This window comes from Sus scrofa, chromosome 11 (assembly GCF_054392235.1).
Source record: "Sus scrofa isolate SSC_HxYL_T2T_F1_AM1 chromosome 11, Sscrofa_HxYL_maternal_Yorkshire_Landrace_v2.0, whole genome shotgun sequence".
NCBI classification, from domain to species: domain Eukaryota; kingdom Metazoa; phylum Chordata; class Mammalia; order Artiodactyla; family Suidae; genus Sus; species Sus scrofa.
This window is the reverse complement of record NC_139393.1, coordinates 788,555-811,955: the sequence shown is the minus strand read 5'-3', so window position 1 is coordinate 811,955 and position 23,401 is coordinate 788,555. Positions and strand designations below refer to the sequence as shown.

Sequence of the window (23,401 nt, the reverse complement as noted above, 5' to 3'; positions counted from 1 at the left end):
ACAACCTAGAGGATACTAAGCTTGGTGAAATAAATAAGAGAAAAACAAATACTACATGACATCACTTATACATGCAATCTAAAACACAATACATGAGTCTATATACAAAACAGAAACAGACTGACAGACATAAAAAACAAATCTATGGGACAGGGAGAGGGAGGGACAAATTAGGATTATGGGATTAACAGATACGAATGGCTTACATAAAATAGATTCAACAAGGATTTACTGTGTAGCACAGGGAATGTTTTTTAATAACCTGTAATGGATAACCTATAACCTATAATTTAATAACCTATAACCTATAATAACACACACCGAAAAACAAACCCACATTAAACAAAAGCTGAATGACTTTGCTCTACACTTGAAACCAACACACTACTGTAAATCAACTATACTTCAATTTAAAAAAAGTTCACCCCTACTCAAAAGTCTTTCTACTTTGCTGCGCTCAGGAAAGTGCACTGATTCCTTAACCCATCTCTGTGCTACCCATCCACTAGTTCCCACTACTAATCCGCAATGGAATTTAGAGTCCTCATCAAGCCCATATTCCCCCGTAACATCCTCATTCTACAGTTTTGGGCCTGTTATTTGCCGGTCCCGTTTCTGGAGAGCCCACCCTTCCTGCACCAGCTTTAGCGATCTGCACCTCCTTCCAAACCTTCAGATTTCTCCCCGCTATAGATTTCTCAGCACTGCAGCAATTAGCCCCAATCTCCGTTTCCATTAGGAGAGCGCTTCTATAATCAAACAATGCAGTCTCATTGCATAGCAGTTCTTCTTGGGTCATGAAATGAATGGAACGTGATGAGTACAGAGGACTTCTCTCTCAATATCAACACTAGACTGGAGAGAATTAGGCCTTGGTGATCCCACTTCAATACATCTCAGCTAAGTCAGGGTCAGTGAGAAATGCAGTGACATATGTTTAGACCGAATATATTAGGTCTTGTATCCAGAGTTATCATCTAATTTAGATTGTTTCAATCTTTGGAATCTTTTTTTGTTTGTTTGTTTGTTTTTTAGGGCTGCACCCGCAGCAAATGGAGGTTTCCAGGCTAGGGGTCGAATGGGAGCTGCAGCTGCTGGCCTACACCATAGCCACAGCAACTCGAGATCTGAACCCAATCTCTCACCAACACCACAGCTCACGGCAATGCTGGATCCTTACTCACTGAGCAAGGCCAGGGATGGAACCTGCATCCTCGTGGATCCTAGTCGGGTTCGTGACTCCTGTGCACAGTGGCATTTTATTATGATTTTTAAAAAGATCGATCCTGCTTTTTTTTTTCCAATAAAATCTTGGGTTTATCATTTTTCTTCGAGACTAAGAGTATCAGATTGTCATCAAAATAACTTTGTATACAACAGTCCCAGAATACGTGCACAGCAGAAATGCAACTGTGCATAGTCACATGGTGAGAGAACATGGCAGCGTGGCGGACACACCATGTGTGCCAGCCCGTGTGCTGTGGTTTCCTGATGCACCAGATGGCACCAGCCTGCAAGTTTGGTTCCTTGCCTACTTTTGGAAAGTAGTTTTCACGTCCTCTGCTACGTTGTCTCGGACCTTTCTGTCCTGAATCACTGCTGGGAGAGATGTGCCGTGGACAGGCAGAGTTGTCTTCCATGTACACTCCAGAGGAAGGGAACGCCCAACTCTTCCAGCTAGTGACTCTGGCTTTTTGCTTAGAAATTGAAGGGGCAGGGCAGTGGGGCAGGAAGGACCTTTAGAAACTGCTGAAACTCACCTCCTCTTTCAGGACGAGGAAGCCAAGGCTCTGACCTTCCTGGATCAAGAAAGAGTCCCAGTGTTTTGTGTTTTGTGGGGTTTTTTTGCCTTTTCTAGGGCCGCTCCTGTAGCATATGGAGGTTCCCAGGCTAGGGGTCTAATCGGAGCCGTAGCCGCTGGTCTACGCCAGAGCCACAGCAACTTGGGATCCAAGCTGCGTCTGTGACCTACACCACAGCTCACTGCAACACCGGATCCTTAACCCACTGAGCAAGGCCAGGGATTGAACCTGCAACCTCATGGTTCCTAGTCGGAGTCGTTAAACATTGCGCCACAGTGGGAACTCCGAGTCCCAATGTTTTGACTTCTGGACCATCCTCCTGGACGGGACTACACTTATTTCCAGGTCCACGTCTGGAAAACTCCACGTTGGGAATTGTAAGAGAGAGAGGCTGCACAGACATGAAACTTTAGATGCCTGGAGAGATGATCCTGCTGCTTCAGGCCAGACTGGAAGGACTTTGTAGGGATAAGCAGGCTTCAGCCTTGCTGCAGTGAAGAGTTAGGGGACAGGATGGGAGCAGTGGGTTCTTTCCTGAGAGACAATCCCCAGGAGATCTCTGACCTGCTCTTTGCTCCTGGGCAGAAGGCTCCCTATCCCTCCTCTGACGTTGTAAAAGAATAAAAATATTTCACTCAAAGCTCGAGAAGCCCAGTCACTTCTTTGGTCGAATATTGTCTAGCGGTGGGATTTTATGGCTGCTGTTTTTAGTTGTAAATATCATCCTATTTCCTACACTCTAATCAGATACACCCTTAAACGTGGCTCACAGCCCCCGATTATGATTCTAACAGGATGGCATTGCTTTTGGTGATGGCTTCATGGTGAAGATGAAGAAAATAATGCAATACTGTGAAAAAAAGAGCAGCAGCGGACAGACACCGGGTGCCTGGTAGATACTGCATTCACAGCTGGTTCCCTCTACATGCCCTGAGATCAGAGTTATGGACCCTGTCCTAGGGCTGGCAAAGGCAGAGAACATTCCAGCCAGCTTTACCTGACTCCAAAGCCCAGGACCCTCCTCTGGGAACAACCGGTCACAAATTCTGGGCCCCGTCTGCCCCGTCTTCCCTCTGCCTTCTGAAGCTTTCTGTTTCTCAGCCTCTTCCCGGAGCGCATTCTCTTGCTGATGACCTGCTCCTCCAGTCACTCGGTCATCAAATGCTTGCTGAGCTTGTGCTGTGTGCCCAGTCCCTGCCCTCCTGGAGGTTACACTGCAGGCCACCAAGTGGATCGGCACGGAAAACTCGGTGGATGGCAGCTGTGGGATGTGCCCTGGAGAGAAGAGAGAAGTGCAGCACGGAAGGGGCCGCATGGCCTGGGAGGGAGGCACCTCCACGGAGCTGGCAGCCAGCTCAAGGGTCCGTGTGGCCAGTCACGGAGGAGGGTCAGAGGCATGCCTCGGGGGGCGGGGGTGTGTTCCTGTGCACGGCTGACAAGCTTTGCCCATAGTCTCCTCATCAAAGTGGATGCTCTACTGTCTCTGCCCTGGCTCTGGATGTGTGGCTTAGCTTTACCCCCACAGGCAGTCCCATTTCTGTCCCTTAGGGGATCGGTCACAGATACTGCGGAGCCCAGGGACGACAGGGGGCGTAGTGGACCCAGGCCCACAGGGGCTCTGAGGACCGATAGCTGTCTTACCCCATGGTCACCAAGTGAGCTGGGCAAACCAGGGAGCTTGAAGCCTGCCCTGAGGGTGCTGGCTTCCAGGACACACCGTGACCCACCAGGAACATCTCTGTTCCCGCCCCTTCCTTTCCAGTTCCTGCCAAGCTCTCCATCATCTGCGCCTTTGAAGTCCCGCCTCTTAAAACCTGAGCTGGGGCCGCTGGTCCCTGAAAACCCACACTGCCCTGCGCCTCTGCTGTCGCCACAAATCCTGCCCCTGCCAGACCGTTTACTTATTTAGGTTTGTGCTGTTGCACCACCTGCCCCTCTAAGGCGGCACCGCCTGGCTCAGTCTTGGTGTTTCTTACACCATTTAGTCTCGTGCTATGTCCCAGTAGGTGCTTCATTTGTCGAAAAATGAGAGCAAGAGGAAGCAATCCTCTACCGGTTGTAAATGTAAAAGACAGGGGGAAAAACCTACCAATTAGTAAATTCTAGTACCTCTGCATTTGCAAAACACTTTTCCCCACAACATCTCAATTTATCTACAACAACTCTTGTAGAAGGGAGTTTCTATGCCTTTAAAATGAATCAGGCTTTTGCCTTAAATTTTCACTAAACTTTATCTTAGAACCTCTGGACCAGGAAGATAAAATCCCCTGAGTTGGGTTCTGGTATGTTGGGAGGAGGGCTGGGGCACAGGAATGGGGGCAGAGGAAAAGAAGGCTGCCTGGAGATCTGGTCTGAAGCAGAAAAAACAGCCTCAGTGAAGCTCAGGGGCAGAGCAGAGCCAGCCCTGGAGCTTGCATGGGTGCTGGCAGGGAGCCCTGTGCACGCACGGCCCCTGGAGCTGGGGTCTCACTGCGCCAAGGCAAGGGCCCTAAAAGGAGGAAATGCTGCTTTTCCTCCTCTCTTGTCCGAGTGAAAGGAAAGGGTAAAATCGGGGCTCTCATCCAGATATCAACATGAACACGTGTTAAAGATTTTATTTAGCTTATATTTAGACTTGGGAACCAGGCAGTTGTTAGAACCGGTTCAAAGGAGCAAAGACACACATGTCTGGAGTCGAGGAATGCCCGAGGATTGTGCAAACGGAGCTAAACTGGCTTTTCCAGGGGAAGGAGGGTTGCCTCGCATGGTTACACGTCACAGACGAGGAATATTCTGCATCGCTCTTGGTTCCCCGGAGCCTTAGATCTGCACAGCATGCCTACAGGGTGTGCTCCGCTTCGTGGTCCCCTTCCGTCCTAACATGACTTCACAGATTCTAAATGTGGAGGGGAACTGACAGCGCTGGACAGAGGGCAGGGTTGACCCTATCAACTCGCAGGGTTGTTGTGAGATCAATGAGATGATGCTTTCAGGTCGTTACGATCCCCAGGACATAGCAGGTTTTGTGTTTTGGGTTTTTTTTTTTTTTTTTTTTTTTTTTTTTTGTCTTTTTGCCTTTTCTGGGGCCGCACCTGCGGCATATGGAGGTTCCCAGGCTAGGGATGGAATCAGAGCTGTAGCCGCCCGCCTACACCACAGCCACAGCAATGCAGGGTCTGACCACGTCTTCGACCTGCATCACAGCTCACAGCAATGCCGGATCCTTAACCCACTGAACAAGGCCAGGGATCGAACCTGCAACCTCATGGTTCTTAGTCGGATTCGTTAACCACTGAGCCACGACGGGCACTCCCATAGCAGGTTTTAATAACATCAACAGTTGTCACTGTTCGGTTAAGACACAGTGACCTCCACCAGGGAAATGGGGAACGCCTGCAGGAAGAGTGCGGACACCTCACCATCTTTGTAAGTAGCGTCAGCAGCAACCAGCACCTATGAACTGTCCTGCCGTTAAAGTCTCCTGGGAAGACTTCTCATCCCGTCTCGGGCAATACTGCCAGTTAGGGAAGCTGGTGGCCTCTCCAGGACCCTGATCTGAGCACTCCTAATTCCATCCTTGGCAGGTAGGTACCTTACTTACAGACCCCTCCATGGAAGCCTGTTCATCCAGTTACAGGTACACACACACACACACACACACACACACACACACACACACACGGCCAAGCACTTCACCTATTGGCCTCAGGCTGTCACCGCCTGCATAGTCTAGGTCACTGCGTTCCTTGCCTCCTAACTCCCCCGCTGGCATCCATTCTTGCCTGGGTGTCCTGCTACCCTGAACACTAAAGCCATGTGATGCTGACATGTGAGCTGGAGCAAGTCTCTGCCTTTCTTAATAATCCCCAGTAGGAGCCCCTGCAGTACAGCAGGTTAAGGACCTGGTGTTGTTTCTGGCAGCTTGGGTCACTTCTGAGGCACAGGTTTGATCCCCAGCCTGGTGCAGTGGGTTAAAGGATCTAGATTCGATCCCTGGCCTGGGAATTTCCACATCCCATGGGTGAGGCCACCCCCCACCCCAATATCTCTCATAGTTGACAGGCAAGAGATTCTTTTCCTTTCTTTTTTTTTTTCCCCTAGGGCCACACCTGCGGCATATGGAGGTTCCCAGGCTAGGGGTCGAATTGGAGTAGCCAGCCTACACCACAGCCACAGCAACGCCAGATGGGAGCCTCATCTGCGACCTACACCACAGCCATGGCAACGCCGGATCCTTTACCCACTGAGCAAGGCCAGGGATCAAACCTACCACCTCAGGGTTTGTGGTCAGATTCGTCCCTGCTGCACCCACGATGGGAACTCCAAGAGATTCTTTATAAAACTTATACAGCTTATCTGAAAATAAATTTGGCACTGTTGATATCAAGAGCCTTGAAAATGCTCTTAACCCCCTAATTCCACTTTGAGGACTCTATGGTCAAATAATAACAGATGTGGTATAAGGCTTAGGGACAAGAGGCAGCACTTTAAAAAAGGAAAAAAAGATGGCCAGTAGGAAATAAATGAGCCATCTGACAGTGGGATGCGGTTAAAGCACTCTCGATGAGGGTGAGATGCAGTCATTGGAGCCAGGTCTTCCGTGTTAAATTAAAAGGCAGAATGGAAAGCTTTCTATTCCAGCTTTGCCTAAAAATAAATAAATAAACAAATAAATACTTTAAAGAAATAACTACTGTGTCATTTATGTGTATTACTAAGTAGTGAGATTCTGGGTCGTTTTAATTTTCTTTTTACTCTTGGATATTCCAAATTTTCTAAAATGAGTTACATTCTTACAGTCAGAATAAATCTGTTTTAAGAAGCGCTCGACATCTTTATATCTGAGTTACGTATCAGTTTATATCGCTGATGAAGTTATATATTGCTTGATAGCCCCTGCCACATCAATTAGCTGTAAGTCAACTGTTACTTTGTCTAAAAAGTATTTAGACCTTAGTGGGTCAGTGGAGCAATGCCGCCACACAAACAACACAAAACAGATACCATCTGATACGAGACTTTATTGCCCTTTTTCTGTCTACAACTTAATAAAGCCCCTTGGTAGGCCTTTTCTGTGATTTTTTTAAATGGTTACTTATCCATTTTACAAATCTTTGTGTCAACTTTTTGCAAGGGTAGGTATGTACAATGTGAAAATTCTTCCAGAAAGGGTTCCTGCTATGCAGACTTTGACCTCAGATTTAATGCCTCTCAAGCTTGATCGAACCCCGAGAAACCCCTCACAGCTTTGCTGTCTTTCGGCCTGCTGCCACTGCCCCACCTCACAGAGGGCTACCTGGACAGCCCAGAGGGAGAGTGAGGACTGATTATTCTCAGCTGCAGTTTAGGAAGCACCACTGCCCTGTCAGGGCTGGACTGAGACAGCCGTTACAATGTTACCTGGAAGGGGGCTCGAGTCCACGGGAGCTGCTGACAGTAGCAGTCAGTGATAACTGTGTGACAACTGCGGCAAAAGACAGAGGTTAAAAACCTTGTGGACAGGAGTTCCCGTCGTGGCGCAGTGGAAACGAATCCGACTGGGAACCTCGAGGTTTCGGGTTTGATCCCTGGCCTCGCTCAGTGGGTTAAGGATCTGGCATTTCCATGAGCTGTGGTGTAGGTGGCAGATGCAGCTCAGATCCTGAGTTGCTGTGGCTGTGGTGTAGGCCGGCAGCTGAAGCTCCTATTCAACCCCTAGCCTGGGAACATCCATATGCTGCGGGTGCAGCCCTAAAAAGACAACAAACAAACAAACAAACAAAAACTTGAGGACAGCAGCATTCTTCTAATGTAAATACACACACAGAATTCCCACTGTGGCACAACGGGATTGGTGGCTTCTCTGAAGTCCTGGGATGCAGGTTCGATTCCGCTGCCCGGCACAGTGAGTTAAGGATCTGGTGTTGCTGGGCTGCGGCTTAGATCTGATACCTGGCCCGGGAACTCCATGTATTGTGAGGTTGCCAAAAAAACAAAAAAAGATATTTATGGAGTTCCCGCTGTGGCACAGCGGGTTAATGATCCAGCTCATCTCTGTGGAGGCTCCAGTTCAGTCCCCAGCCTGGCACAGTGAGTTAAGGATCCAGCATTGCTGCAGCTGTGGTGTAGGTTGCAGCTCTGGCTTGGATTTGATTCCTGACCCGGGAACTTCCGTATCGCACGGGTGCGGCCAAAAAAAGAAACACACACACACAGTAACACAGTACATTGTCATCTATTTACACGAAGTTACAATGATGAGCTGCGGCTCTAAGACCCGCTTCCTCTTCCCAAGACCAGCCTGGTGCCCAGCTGCAGTGCGCCCTCGTCTGAGTGATGACGGAAGAAGGGGTGGGGTGGCCCACGAAGTGGGAAGGTTTACCAGGCGTCATTTTTCAGGTTCTGGCCAGTGTGTGCTGGACGTGCAGCTGGTGATGGAAAGGCTGCGAACACGACTTTTTCTAGTGTGTTGCAGTGGGTTCAGACCTTCCACAGAAAAGCAAAATGACCAGAAGAAGTAAAACAAAACAAAACTGAAATCAGAGTTCTCCCTGTGGCACAGGGAGTCAAAAACCCAAGCTCAGCAGCTCAGGTTGCAGCTGTGGCTTGGATTCAATCCCTGGCCTGGCAACATCCATCTGCTGCGGGTGCGGCCACTAAAAAGGAATTTTGAAATTATATCTCATTTTTTTCTGTCCTATGCTCTGTGTTTTAGACAAACTTGAATGAATTAGACTACAATTAGGCCTGGTTTTATAAAACAAGTATTACTTAGATATGAGGCCTCTCTGGGGCTGATGCCAGGAGGACAGTTATGTTACCCGTGAATAAACTTGAGTGAAAGCATGAAACCCAAAACGAGTGTTGCAGAGAGCCTGACAACCACCCCACAGGAAATAAATATCACGTTTGAAACCACAGTGGTGCTCCACCGAGGCTGAGCCCTGGTGGAGGTGAACACCGTTCGGTCAGGGAGCACCAGGAGCAGGCGGTGCCTCGGCCTGGGGGCTCAATTCCGGAGTCGGGGGGAGGGGAGGGCGGGGGCATCAAAGGACCATGAGGTGCTGAGAGGGGTATGAGGACCGATGAGAAGGACGCCTTAGGGTCAGACAGGCGTCCAGGCTTCTGGGAGGCCACCTGCCATCACTTCCCTCTCCTGCAATTCTCTAGCTGAATTAGCCTTTTTTTTGGTTTGTTTATTTTTAGGGCCACACTCGTGGCTTATGGTGGTTCGCAGGCCAGGGGTGGAATCAGAGCTGTAGCTGCCAGCCTACACCATACCCACAGCCATGCCGGATCCGAGCTGCGTCTGCAACGGATGCAGCTTGTGGCAACACCAGATCCTTAACCCAATGAGCGAGGACAGGGATCAAACCCGCAACCTCACGGATACTATGTTGGGTTCTTAACCCACTGCGCCACAAGGGGAATTCTGAATTCGCCTTTTTGAGGAAGGTGAACATGAAATACTGTTCTCTGGGAGGTCACAGGAATCCTGCCGAGGTCACTGGCCTTCAACAGGGTATAGAACGGAAGTCTGAGCAAGCCTACCTGGAGCTCAAAGCAGAGGGTGACGCCAGCAGGGGTCCTGCTTCCCCGAGACTAACATGCATGAGCTTTATATACATATAAACACGTCATTCTTTCTACAGCGCTACTTGGAAATTCACATATTTTTAAATAAGGAGATAGATGTATACAGGAAAATCATATATAAACAGTTAAATCTATGCTTTAAATTACAAAACCTCAGTGAGTCTCGTCCATACAGTTCCCTGTCTTTTCTTAAATGGGTTCTGACAGGTCCTTACGGCAGCAGCCGGCCAGCTGGCAGCTAGAAGGTGAGGACGCAGGTCCGGACATGCGGCTGGCGCCTCAGGAGGTCGGCAAGTGTTAGTAATACATGTTCTTGTCCCACCAGCCTGCAGACAGAAGCAGCAGGTTAGAAACGGAGAGTCTGCTGAGTAGAGCACGGCGCTCCCGGGTCACACCACTACTTACTGCCAGGATAGAGTCTGATGAAAAGCTTCCGCACCTCATCATACACCCAGATCAGAACCGCGTGTGGCACAGCCACAAACCAGTACTGGGGCCTGGAAGCAGACCGGGGAGGGGGGTGAGCCTGACGCAGCCAGAGGGATCCCCCCACATGGCAGAGCTTGTGTTCGCCCCCTGCCTCACTGCCAAGGACAAGTCTACCGGGTCACACACAGGAAGCCGGGGAGCTTCCCAGTTAAGTGGGTGTGGCCACCACAAACAATAGCTGCCTTGGACGTGGGCTTCGGTGGAGCGCGCAGACGGGACGCTGGCCAGGGATGGAAAACCCACTTCTCCCGAAAAGACCCGCAGGTCAGACACTGAAGGGAGCGGAGGGTCTTGCCCAGACCCCGGCAATCCTCGCGCGGAGCCAGGCTGGGACGAGCGAGGGTCCCGGCCCTCCTGCTGAGGCTCACCGCAGCATGGTGAAGTTCAGGGCTGTGATGCTCCCCAGGCCGTAGGAGAGGATTAACCCGATGATGATCTGCGAGGCGATCCCCACCCAGATGACTTTATTTCTGGAAGACACACCGGCGCAGGGGTGAGCTCCGAGCCCGCGCAGTCAGCGCCTCCCCACCCGGCACCCAGCGGGGAAGGTGCAGGCTGACTCTTGCGGGAGGGGCAGACGGTACCTGAAGAGGCCCTGCTGGAAGATGGAGTTTCTCCGGGTTTTCCTGATGATCAGATCTGCTATCTGCTGGATCAGGATGCCGACAAAGAAGGCGGTATAGCCCGTCCATTCCAGGCATTTCCTCTGGTACCTCGTCTGCCAACGGCCAGAGAAGGAGGAGGCCGTGAGGTCCCAGAGGGAAACCCGGGAGGTGTCAGCACGTCTCTATAAACCTTGACTTCCCTTCCCGCCACGGGACTGAGAGAGCTCACCTCCTTTGAGGGGGAGCCTGGGCGAGCATGCTAACTTAATAGGTCAGGCCCAACGGTGGTGCCGTGGGCTGGTCCCTCTCCACACCATCAGCAAAGCTAATGCAAAAAGGTGGGTCTAGGCGGAGGCCAACCGCTGCAAGCAAGGGGCCTTGAGCCGAGAAAATGGTCCCCTTCTCTGTCCCCTCACAGCCCCCGGGAAAGGAAGGTTCTGCGTCAGGCCAGGCCAGGCGGGACAGAGGGAGACGTGGGGGACACCGCTGGCAGCCCCGCCCTCACCCATTCTTGTCCGTAGCTGTCTTCCAAGTCGTTCACGGAGTCCTTTTCCCACTCCACCCGGAGGTTAAGCAGGGTGGCTGGTCGAAAGCCCTCCTGAGCATAGACGGTGAAATACACAACAAAGGCTCCCAGGGCTTGCATGAGGCCTGAAAGAACAAGGGAAGCTCTGTGCGGACTGGAGAACAGCCCTGCCCTCCTCCCCCCTGGGCTCACTGTCACAGTGCACCCCACCCCACCCCAGCAGCAGGCGTGGCGCTCGGGGTGGCCGCCGGGCACCGACCGATGTGCAGGTAGGAGTACACGGCGAGTGGCGCGTTCACCAGTCTGTCCTTGTTCTTGTCGCGAGGCTTCCTGTTCATGATGTCACTCTCTGCCTTCTCATAAGCCAGGGCGATGGAGGGAATCTGGAGGGAGACGGCCTGTGAGCCCTGACTCCCACCCACTGCGCTCACAGCCCGGGCCTGGGCAGCGCTGATGGCACTGGTCTGTGCAGGTGCGGTGTCAGCTCTGCCTTCTGGAGAGAATTTATCTGCTGTCTATTCTCCCCCCATGCTGCCAGCTCTAAACAACGCAGGGTGGGTTCCCGTCATGGCTCAGTGGTTAATGAATCCGACTAAGAACCATGAGGTTGCGGGTTCAGTCCCTGGACTTGCTCAGGGGGTTAAGGATCCGGTGTTGCCGTGTAGATGTAGATTGCAGACATGGCTCAGATCTGGCATTGCTGTGGCTCTGGCGTAGGCTGGCAGCTACAGCTCTGATTAGACCTGTAGCCTGGGAACCTCCACATGCCGCAAGTGTGGCCTTAGAAAAAGACCAAAAAAAAAAAAAAAAAAAAAAAAAGAACACACAAACAACAACAACAAAAAGCAAGGTCCTCTCCCGCTTCGGCTGCCACTGAGCAGTCATTTTCTCAGAGATCCTGCCACCTGGGGGGCAGAGAGCCTGCATTTCTTTCTTTCTTTTTTTTTTTTTTTGTCTTTTGTCTTTTTGTTGTTGTTGTTGTTGTTGTTGCTATTTCTTGGGCCGCTCCCGCGGCATATGGAGGTTCCCAGGCTAGGGGTTGAATCGGAGCTGTAGCCACCGGCTTACGCCAGAGCCACAGCAACGCGGGATCCGAGCCGCGTCTGCAACCTACACCACAGCTCATGGCAACGCCGGATCGTTAACCCACTGAACAAGGGCAGGGACCGAACCCGCAACCTCATGGTTCCTAGTTGGATTCGTTAACCACTGCGCCACGACGGGAACTCCAGAGCCTTCGTTTCTAACAAGTTCCCAGGCAGTGCCTGGAAGAACTACACCAGCAGAGAAAAATGAGCAAATGCCAGGGCCTGGCAAGGGATCTGACCATAGCCCTGGGCCCGCAGCCCCGGTAAGAAAAAGACGCCCACCCTCCCTGCAGCATGGAGGTTGCCTGGTGTCATAAGAAACGAGAGGGCCAGGGCCGGGCTCGTCCCTGTGAGTTCCGCTTGCTCCCCGTCACCCGTGTGAGCCAGAGTCAGACGTGTCACAGAGCTGTCCCAGGTGGATTCATCATAGAAGAGGGCAGGCTTAGGCCTGACTGTGGGTCAGTGTGAGGCTTTACAAGCGTTACCAACCGCTACTTCTTACTGTGCTGGGTGACCGGCCTCTGCGTCACAGACTCTCACCTCACCAGGGGCGGCTGTGCCTCTGGGCCCCAACCATTTAGGGACAATTCTGGTAAAAGCTGCACCTCCTCAAGAGAAAAGGGAGCAACATGAGCTGAAACCAACCAACAGCCTGTTTCTTTTTTTGTCTTTTTTTGGGTCTTTTTTGGTCTTTTTTGCCTTTTCTATGGCCATTCCTGCGGCATATGGAGGTTCCCAGGCTAGGGGTGTAATTGAAGCTGTAGCTATTGGCCTACGCCAGAGCCACAACAACGCTGGATCCAAGCCGCGTCTGCAACCTACACCACAGCTCATGGCATCGCGGGATCCTTAACCCATGAGCAAGGTCAGGGATCGAACCCGCAAGCTCATGGTTCCTAGTTGGATTCGTTAACCACTGAGCCATGACAGGAACTCCAGGCCTGTTTTGAAAGATGACAAACTTATGTCTTGAAAAGTTCCTATGTCAGTAAAGTGGTTTTAATTTCCCAGCATCTGACAGATCTCGAGTCCTTTGCTTTGAAGTATGGTTGCTGGGCCAGCAGAATCAGCATCGCTTGAGAGCTTGTCAGAAACGTGGGACTTCGGGCCCCATCGCGTGGAGGTTTGAGAAGCCCTGATTCCGTCCACCGCTCTCCCTGAAGGCAAGGACCCCAAGGAGTCACCTGTCCCCTTTAGGGCTACTTACGATGTCTGTGCCCAGGTCGATGAACAGGATGGTAATGGTGCCAATGGGCAGAGGAATCCCAGCGATGATGTAGATCAGAAAGGGGCACAGCTCGGCAATGTTCTTGGTCAGGGTGTACGCAATGGTCTTCTTCAGGTTGTCAAAGATGAGGCGACCTAGGCGAGACGTGTCTCCTCAGAGGCCTCGCTTGGATTCCCAGGTGACCCCAGTCCTCGCCAAGACCCCTCGAGGCCCCACTCACCTTCCTCCACCCCCGTGACTATGGACGCAAAGTTGTCATCCAGCAGGACCATGTCGGCTGCGTTCTTGGCTGCGTCCGAACCTGCTATCCCCATGGCAATCCCGATGTCTGCCTTCTTTAGGGCAGGAGAATCATTAACTCCATCCCCTGTCACAGCGACAATGGCGCCCTGTGGGGAGCCAGGAGGAGGTGGGAGTGAGCAGCCTGGGCAGGAGTGACCGTCTCCCCTTTGTCCTGAGGATGCAAGGATGGCCGGGGGCTGAAACGAAGGCCCCTTTTGGGTTTGGGGGGAAGGTTAAGAAAGGAAATCCCAGAAGCAAGAAAAAGCTCCAAACAAGATGTCTGAATAATTAAAACCGATGTGAATCTAAACTGGACAGGAAGAAGTGGAACTGTCACAGGTTGCAGGTGACCTGAAATGAAACATAGGAAATCACAAAGACACCAACAGAAAGCTTCCAGAACTAATGAATGAATTCATTAAAGTTGCAAAATGTAAAACTAATATTCAGAAATCTCTTACATTTCTATATACCAGCAAAGAGCTATCTGGAGGAGAAATTAAGAAAACAATCCCATTTATAGTCACATCAAAAGGTATAACATGCCCAGGAATAAATCTAAATAAAGAGGTCAAAGACCTATACTTGGAAAACTCTAAGACACCGATGAAAGAAACTGAAGATGAAACAAACAGATGTAAGACATACCATGTTCATGGATTGGAATAATGTTGTTAAAATGACTATACTACTCAAGGCAATCTACAGATTCAATGTGATCTCTGCCAAAATATCAATGGCATTTTCCACAGAACTAGAACAAGTAATTATAAAATTTAAATGTAACTACAAAAGATCCCAAGTGGGCAAAATGATCTTGAGAAAGAATAGCAAAGCTGGAAGTACTGTATGCCCTAGCTTTAGACTATGCTATAAAGCTGCAGGAATCAAAACCACATGGTACTGGCACAAACATACACACATGAATCAATGGAGAGCTCTGAAATGAACCTGCACTAATATTGGCAATTAATATACAACAAATGAGGGAAGAATGCACAATGGAGGAAAGGTGGCCTCTTTGATAAATGGTGTTGGAAAAACTGGACAGCTGCATGCATAAGAATGAAATTGGACCACTTTCTCACACCATATACAAAAATAAACTCAAAAGAGAGTAAAGGCTTAAATGTAAATATAAGATCAGAGACTGTAAAAGGCCTAGAAGGAAACATAGGCCAGTATGCTCTTTGGTATCAGTCTTAGCAATATTTTCTTAGATCTGTCTTCTCAGGCAAGGGAAGCAAGAGGGACTATACCAAACCAGAAAGGCTGCACAGCAAAGGCGGCTACCAACAAAGCATAAAGGCAACCTGTAAAGGGGAGAAGATGTTTGCATATGATATGTCCACCAGGGTTCATATCTAAAATACACCAAGAACTCATAAAACTTGACATTAAAAAAAAATAAACCAGAGTTCCCGTTGTGGCTCAGCGAGTTAAGAAACTGACATAAAGTCCGTGAGGATGTGGGTTTGATCCCTGGCCTCGCTCAGTGGGTTAAGGATCCAGGAGTTCCCGTTGTGGCGCAGTGGTTAACGAATCCAACTAGGAACCATGAGGTTGCGGGTTCAGTCCCTGCCCTTGCTCAGTGGGTTAAGGATCCGGCGTTGCCATGAGCTGTGGTGTAGGTCGCAGATGCGGCTCGGATCTCGCATTGCTGTGGTTCTGGCGTAGGCCGGGGGCTACAGTTCCGACTCGACCCCTAGCCTGGGAACCTCCATATGCCATGGGAGCGGCCCAAAGAAATAGCAAAAAGACAAAAAAAAAAAAAAAAAAAAAAAAAAGGATCTGGTGTGCTCCTGCTGTGGTGTAGGTGTCAGGTGCAGCTCCAAATCGACCGCTAGCCTGGGAACTTCCATACACTGCAGGCACGGTGTAAAAAAAACCAAAAAACCAAAAAAATCCAATTGAAAAATGGACAGAGAATGGGAATAGACATCTTCCCAAAGAAGACATACAGATGGCCAACAGGCACATGAGAAGATACTTAGCATGACCAACCATCAGGGAAATCAAATCAAAGCCACAGTGAAATGTCACCTCATACCTGTCAGAATGGCTCTCATCAAAATGACAACCATTAACAGCTGCTGGTGAGGGTGGGAGAAAGAGGAACCCTTCTGCACTGCTGGTCGGTATGTAAACCGGTGCAGCCGCTATGAAAGACAGTACAGAGGTTTCTCCAAAAGTTAAAAACGGAACTACTAGGAGCTCCCTGAGGGCTTAGCAGTTACAGGTCTGGTGTTATCACTGCTGTGGCTCAGGTCACTGCTATGGGGTAGATTCGATCCATGGCCCAGGGAACTTTCACATGCCATGGATGCAGCCAAAAAGACAAGTACCAGTGGATCCAGCAACTCCACTTCTGGCTATTTTTCCAAAAAAACAAAAACACTAATTAGAAAACATACATGCACCCTAATGTTCATTGCATTATTATTTCTCTTCTTTTCTTTTTTTTTGCTTACTAGGGCCGCACCCATGGTATATGGAGGTTCCCAGGCTAGGGGTGGAATCGGAGCTACAGTTGCCAGCCACACCTCCCTGAACGAGGCCAGGGATCGAACCCACAACCTCATGTTTCCTAGTCAGATTCATTAACCACTGCACCACAATGGGAGCTCCTGCAGTATTACTTCTAATAGCCAAGACATGGAAACAACTCAAGTGCCCATCAATAGATGAATGGATAAAGTGGATGCGGCATACATATCTATTTATCTATATCTACCTACCTACCTATTACTCATCCCTGAAAAAAAAAAAAAAGGATGAAATGTTGCCATTTGTAACCTGGATGGAGCTAGAGGGTATTATACTAAGTGAATAAGTCAGAGAAAGACAAATATCATGATTTTACTTACATGTGGAGTCTAAAAGACAAAACAGACAAACATGTCAAAACAGAAAGAGTCACAGATATAGTCTATGGTTGTGGCGGGGGTGGGGTGGGGAATGGGGGGTAGGCACGGGGCGGGGGTGGGGTGGGGAGCAGGTGAGGGCTAGGATGTGCAAACTGCCAGTCAGGAAACACACAAATCGCGGATGAAACGTCCAGCGGGGGCATACAGCCAGCCACTCTGACGTTGTGTGGGGACAGGTGGTCACAGACTTACTGGTGGCATCATTTTGAAATGGACAGAAATATCAAATCACTGCCTTGTATGAACAGTGTTGTAGGTCATTCTTACTTAAAAACAAACAAACTCATCCAAAAAGAGATGGGATTTGGGGTTACCAGAGGCGGGAGTGGAGGCAGGAGGTCCAAAAGTCCGAACCTCTGGTTTGAAGAGTTGGGGGTGGAAGGTACCACTTGAAAGCCCAATTAACAAGGCTGTACGCGCCATCTGAAGGTCGTTGAAGAGGGTAAGTCTCGAGGTCTCAGCACAGGGAAACATTTTTGTTTTTCTTTAATTTCGTATCCACATCAGATGGCTGTTCACTAAACCTGTGATCATCATTTATGACGTACGTAAGCAGATCATTCTGCTGCGCAAGTTATGCTCACACAGTTACACACAGTAACAGTGCTGTGCGCCGGTTACATCTCAATAAAACCGGAGGAAAAAAACAGTGTGTGGCAGGCAAGAGTGGATATCTTATATCTTATGCCTTTTTTTTTTTTTTTTGCTTTTTAGGGCTGCTCCTGTGGCATATGGAGGTTCCCAGGCTAGGGGTCCAATCGGAGTTACAGCTGCCAGCCTACACCACAGCCACAGCCACGCTGGATCTGAGCCGCATCTGTGACCTACACCACAGCTCACGGCAACATGAGAATCCACTGAGCGAGGCCAGGAATGGAACCTGCATCCTCATGATGTTAGGCAAGTTTCTTAACCTCTGAGCCACGACAGGAACTCCATACCTTGCGTCTTGACACTTTTGTTCTCTGCCATGCATTGTAAATCTTCCTGTGCCCACATCTCCCAAGCTTCATGGTCAGAAAGCCCTTGGGGAGCATGTGGGAGGGTCTCAAAGTGGGCAGAGGGTCAGCCCTGCCAGGTGGGGATGTGGGGCGGTGAGGACCGGCCAGAGCCCTGGCAGGGACCCAGGCCTCTGCGTGGCGTTTCCCTGAGGGACGTGACAGTCGGGGAAGGTCCAGGGGCCGCATCTGCCCACCTGCCGCTGACAGCCCTCCACGATGGTCAGCTTCTGCTGGGGGGACGTCCGGGCGAAGACGATCTCCGCGTAGTTGGTTAAGACCTCGTCCAGCTCTTCCGGGCTCATGTCCTTCAGCTCCATGCCAGTCACCACGGCGGCTTTAGCATCCCTAGAAGGGCCGGGAGGAACTGGGTGAGGCCCAAGGTGAATCTGAGCTTGCGACTCTATTCTGGGGGGAGGTGGGCTGAAGCCTCTGAGTACCCGGAACCCGGCGTCCCCACACCCAGGACTCCAGCGGGGGAGCACTGGGAGGACTGGGGTCTCGTTTCAGGACAGTAAATGAGGCTAACAAATAAGGCCATTTCCTGGTCATACAAGAGGAAAAGGCCAAGGAGCCCTTTCTCTGCAGGAGCAGGTGGGGGTGGCACCTCCTGGGAAGGGCTTTACTCCACATGCAAAAGGTGGTTTGTGAAAAGCTCCCTGTTTGTGTGATCTGGGTCCTAGAATTCAGTTTACGCCTAAACACATAGATAACAATTCTGTGCTGTGGTTTATTTCAGATTTAGAGCATTTCCTATGCAATGAGCTTTGTAGGGAGAAGAGTTTACTGAGATCTTCTTCGAGGAGACCTATGACCTGCTGACTATCAAAGTGAGGTTCTAGAAACCACTGCTCATGCAGACAGGGTGGTGGGATCCACTGTGCTTCCAACAGACCCCAGAATCCCTAAGATGGTCTGCAGGGCCTGGCGCTTTTTTTTTTTTTTAATTCTATATTTTTGAAGACAAAACAAATACACAAAAGCTCCCAACATCAAGTTATTTACACAGAGGAGCACTGGACACGGGGAGAGTGTCTGGTCTGTCTGCTGCTACAGTTCCAGCTCTAGCACAGAGCCTGGTTACTGCTGGCGCTCAGCAGGGAACGGTTGAGAGAATACAGAATAAATGGACAACGTTTGGACTAAAAGATGAACATGGTTAAAAGGAGGACACAGGAAAACCTGAGTCTTTCTTTCCTTAGGAAGCCTTCATTCTGTTTTCTACCAAATAAAAAGGCAAAGAGAAGTACGTTTCCACGGTTTCAGTTACGAAGCTGAGCGAATCAATCTCAAGAGGCCCATGAGCGGATGTGCTGGATGCAAAGGATTCTTGACATTCCTGATTACACAATGGCTTCAATGGCCAGTCCTTGCCTATAAAGTCTTTGCTCCAAGTTTCTACTCAAAATTAGGTACTTAAGTCTTCAGATCAACTTCGTTGGGTTGAGAGTCTCAGAGAACTCTGGGACAACATTAAATGCACCAATATTACAGGGGTGCCAGCAGGAGAAGAGAGAGAAGGGGAAGAAAAAATATTTGAAGAGATAATGGCAGAAGACTTCCCTCACATGGGGAAGGAACCACCCACTCAAATCCAGGAAGCACAATGAATACCATATACAATAAACCCAGGGAGGAACACCCCAAGACACGTATTAATCAAACTGACCAAAATGAAAGACAAAGAGAGAATATTGAAAGCAGTTAGGGAAAAGACACAAATAACATACAAGGGAACCCCGATAAGGTTACCAGCAGATTTTTCAGCAGAAACTCTGCAGGCCAGAAGGGAGTGGCATGATGTACTTAACGTGATGAAAGGAAAAAACCTCCAACCAAGATTACTCTACCCAGCAAGGCTCTCATTCAGATTTGAAGGAGAAATCAAAACCTTCACAGATAAGCAAAAGCTGAGAGAATTCTGCAACACTAAACCAGCCTTACAACAAATACTAAAGGAACTTCTCTAGGCAGAAAAGAAAAGCATGCAACCAGAAGCAAAAATACCACAAATGACAAGGCTCACCAGTAAAGGTATATATACAGTAAAGATAGGAAATCATCCACACACAATTATGCCACCAAAATCAGAAACTGTGAGAAGAGGAGGGAACAAACGCAAGACACTGGAGATGCACTTGCAATTAAGAGAACAACGACTTAATCTCGTATATATATATATATATGTGTGTGTGTGTATATATATATAGACTCTTATATTGAAACTTCAGAGTAACTTCCAACCAAAATTCTACAATGGATACACAAACAGATAAGAAAAATCAACTCAGATACAACACTACAGAGAGTCATCAAACCATAAGAGGAGAGAACAAGAGAAGAAGGGAAGAAAAAAGAGCAACAAAACCAAAGCCAAAGCAATTAATAAAATGTCAAGAAGAACATACCTATCGATAACTAACTTAAATGTTAATGGACTAAATGCAACTTGGTTGGGTTGGAATTTCACACAGGAAGTGCAGAGAGGTCATTTTTATGCTGTCAGCACAGTGCCTGGCACATGTGAGGTGCTCAAGGGAGCTTGGAATGGTGAATGCAGGTATCAATCCTAGAGTACACCAGCCCTGCAGTGCCCTAAGAGGATGTTTGGCAAAAGGGAGCTTTGCTCCGAGCAGCACGTTTCTCCAGAGGCAACTGGGCCTGGTGCCAAGCGCCTGAGCTGGGCTGCGTTGGTTCTGAGCTCACCGCTTGTCCACCTGCTCCACGGCAATGCTGAGGCGTTTGGCGATGTCTTCCACCGTCTCGCTGTTGGCGGAAATGATACCCACGCTCTTGGCAATAGCTTTGGCTGTGATGGGATGATCGCCCGTCACCATTATGACCTAGAGCACAAAGGAGAAGGGCCCGTGGACACTGAGGAGCTCGGCTCGTCCCCCACCCCGGCCAGGATGGCAGAGCCCGCTGGTGACCCCTGGGGTTCGCCCCCGGGGCAGTCTTGACCTTCCCGTCAAAGACCACGACCCCACCCTTGCTCCTAAGGCTCCTTCATCTCCTCCTCTGACCTGAGAGGAAGCCCGCTCCTCTGAGGGAAGTGCATCTGAGTGGGCCGAGGCTCTCTCCTCAGGCAGCTTCACGGGCTCCAGCTAGGAGTTTGCACAGTAATGGAATTCATATGTGGTAATCAAATCTTAGGGGGAGGGAGTGGGATGGATTGGGAGCTTAGGGTCAACCATTGCTTTTGGAATGGATTAGCAATGAGATCCTGCCGTGTAGCACTCAGAACTATGTCTAGTCCCTATGATAGAGCATGATAATGGGAGAAAAAAGAATGGATTCAAGTATGTGTAACTGGGTCCCCATGCTGTACAGTAGAAAAAAAAATTGTATTGGGGAAATAACAATAAAAAAAATTTTTTTAAAGAAATAAAATCTTTTTTTTTGGCCACGCCCGCAGCATGAGAAGTACCCAGGCCAGGAGTTGAATGTGAGCCACAGAAGTGACAGTGTGGGATCCTCAACCTGCTTAACCCCCTGGGGAGCCCCCATAAAATGTCTCATTGTCCATCAGCGTCTAGGGCGAGACACGGCCACTTCGTGGCACAGGGACAGCACTCTGCTCACTGCAGTTACTCCTGCGGTTTCTCCCACACAAACACTTTGCTTTTATGGGACAGTTACTAAAATCTTAGTATCGTGCCAGCAGAGTTTTAAAAGGGAATTGTGACATTTAGGAGTTCCCATTGTGGCGCAGTGGTTAACGAATTCAACTAGGAACCGTGAGGTTGTGGGTGCGATCCCTGGCCTTGCTCAAGGATCCGGTGTTGCCATGAGCTGTGGTTTAGGTCGCAGACGTGGCTTGGATCCCGAGTTGCTGTGACTCTGGCATAGGCCGGTGACTACAGCTCTGGTTAGACCCCTAGCCTGGGAACCTCCATGTGCTGTGGGAGCGGCCCTAGAAAAGGCAAAAAGACAAAAAAATTTAAAAAAAAATTGTGACATTTAGTTGAAGGAACCTAAACACCGACTCTGCTGTGAGAAGTCACCCCAGAAGGACACGTGGAGGAGGACTTCAAGCCAGGAAGGCAGAAGGCCCACCTTGATGCCCGCGCTCCGGCACTTGGCGACCGCGTCGGGGACCGTGGACCGAGGCGGGTCGATCATGGACAAGAGGCCCACGAAGCAGAAGCTGGACGTGGGAAAGTTCACCGTGTCGACATCAAACGAGTAGGTTTCTGGAAACTCATCCGCCGGCAGGTAGAGGTGACAGAAGCCTGAAATGGATATGAATTTGGGAGCCCATGAAACGAGGACCAGAAATGACAAGAGAAAGAAGGACCGTTTTCAGACACCCCCCCATGCTTCGTGTGCTGCCAGTACTTCCGAGGGGACGTCTCCTTCTTTCCGCTCCATAACTCGCATGTTTAGGAAAACAAGCTACTGTGCTCTGTGAGGGCCTGGGGCTACAAAGCCCGGAGCTGACAGCCTGTACTTCTGAAGACGCCCCCGTGGGGGGGACAGACGCGAGGAGGCGGAGTGTGCAGAGCACAGGTGGGGGCGGGGGTCGGAGGAGGCCCTCTGAGGCCGAGCAACAGCTCCTGCACAAGCCAGCGAAGGGGCCTTTCTCCGCAGCTTTTCACAGCAGCCACGAGGCGTGGGGCGCGCTTTCCGCGTCTCAGGGAAGCACAGGCTTTGAGAGTCAAGCCCTGGTTCCTGGAGCAACTCTCGGCAGACGGGCGGCCGTCCTGCCTTGAAAAGACCCTCCGGTGCTGTGAGGTTCAAGGGTGCCGGCATCATCACCTCATTTACACATTGTGTTTGCTTCACAAACTCAAATATCCTCCGGAAACCCCAAGCCTCAGAGTCCCTCTCTGCTGGCGAGAACGTCCCCGATCTTCACTGGGCTGTGCATCACCGTGAGCTTGTTACCTGGAACCGGGCACCAGGCGGGAGTTTACAGGTGCCATTCCGCCGGCCCCGAGTCTCACCACAGCCCCGTCCTGTGACCCCACTTACCTTACCACTGCCAGGCGCCCGCCTCGGTGGCTGTATTTCGAAGGCTCCTCCCCTGTAACCTCCCTGCTCCCAGGGACTGGCAGTCCCCTTCCGCTCACGAAGCCGGACGTCTTCAACTCTTTTCCAAACTTGCTTTTTCCTCCAATGAGTCTCTAAGCCTCACTCATGCCACCTCTGCTGGTCTCTATCTGCCCTGCACACTCCAGTTCTTCCCGGGCGGGCGCAGGTGGGATGGGGGGATGCAGACCTGCCCCTGCGACCCACGCGTCCCCCCCAGCTAGAAGCCTTTCCCAAACACTGTGATCTGTCACCTCTGGCGCGGCCGCCAGGGCCCTCTGCTCGCTGTAGCACGAAGTCCGGGCACAAGCTTGGGCCCCTTGTCCCAGCCTCACCCCCAAGGAGCCCGCTCCACCCTCCCCTGGGCCCTAGCCACTTGCCTCCTCTGCAGTCCCTGGCGGACCCCAGCCCCCTGCACGTCCTGGCCCTCATGCCGCGGTCCAGGTGGAAGAGGGACCCCTTGAAGCCTCCGGGACCCCGCCCTGCTCTTCCTGCGGGGCTCCTCCCCGGGTCACCACATTGTCCCCTGGGACTCGAGGGGTCGCCAGAGGCTCCCTTCCCGGGCCTAACAGGCAGACGCGGGCCCTCACCCAGCACGCGCTCGCCCCGGCCGCCCAGCTCCATGTAGGCCGTGTGGAAGGCCTCGGCCGTGCTCCGGTCCAGGGGCTGCTCCTGCCCATTGACCATGATGGTGCTGCACTTCTCCAAGACCCGCTCGGGGGCCCCTTTCATCACCACCAGGAAACGCTTGTCGTCGGGGTCCTCGGTCTCGTGGACGGAGAGCTGGGGAGAGGAACGCGGCTGCTGAGACGGGCCGTGCCATGCGGGGGTGACCCGCCTGGTCCTGGGGCCTGAACCATGCAGACCTGCA

The 23,401-nt window shown here is 50.7% G+C and overlaps 1 protein-coding gene across 5 annotated transcripts in view; it reads right to left on the bottom strand.

The window, feature by feature from the left end:
- Positions 1-6,782: 6,782 nt before the first annotated feature.
- Positions 6,783-23,401, bottom strand: part of ATP12A (ATPase H+/K+ transporting non-gastric alpha2 subunit) — a 32,074-nt gene continuing 15,455 nt past the window's right edge. For 3 of the 5 annotated variants that reach the window (XM_005653851.4, XM_084981168.1, XM_084981167.1), the window contains exons 12-23: positions 23,121-23,313; positions 21,556-21,731; positions 20,206-20,342; positions 17,697-17,847; positions 13,513-13,681; positions 13,272-13,426; positions 11,236-11,359; positions 10,956-11,101; positions 10,430-10,563; positions 10,214-10,315; positions 9,762-9,853; positions 7,980-9,682 (exon numbers count right to left, since the gene is read on the bottom strand). In XM_005653851.4, coding sequence (XP_005653908.1) covers positions 9,654-9,682; positions 9,762-9,853; positions 10,214-10,315; positions 10,430-10,563; positions 10,956-11,101; positions 11,236-11,359; positions 13,272-13,426; positions 13,513-13,681; positions 17,697-17,847; positions 20,206-20,342; positions 21,556-21,731; positions 23,121-23,313 — 1,608 coding nt within the window. In that variant the 3' untranslated portion in view covers positions 7,980-9,653. Of the gene's footprint in view, positions 7,423-7,979; positions 9,683-9,761; positions 9,854-10,213; positions 10,316-10,429; positions 10,564-10,955; positions 11,102-11,235; positions 11,360-13,271; positions 13,427-13,512; positions 13,682-17,696; positions 17,848-20,205; positions 20,343-21,555; positions 21,732-23,120; positions 23,314-23,401 lie in introns of those variants that run through there. The other 2 variants (XR_014818886.1, XR_014818885.1) reach the window with 2 other exon arrangements.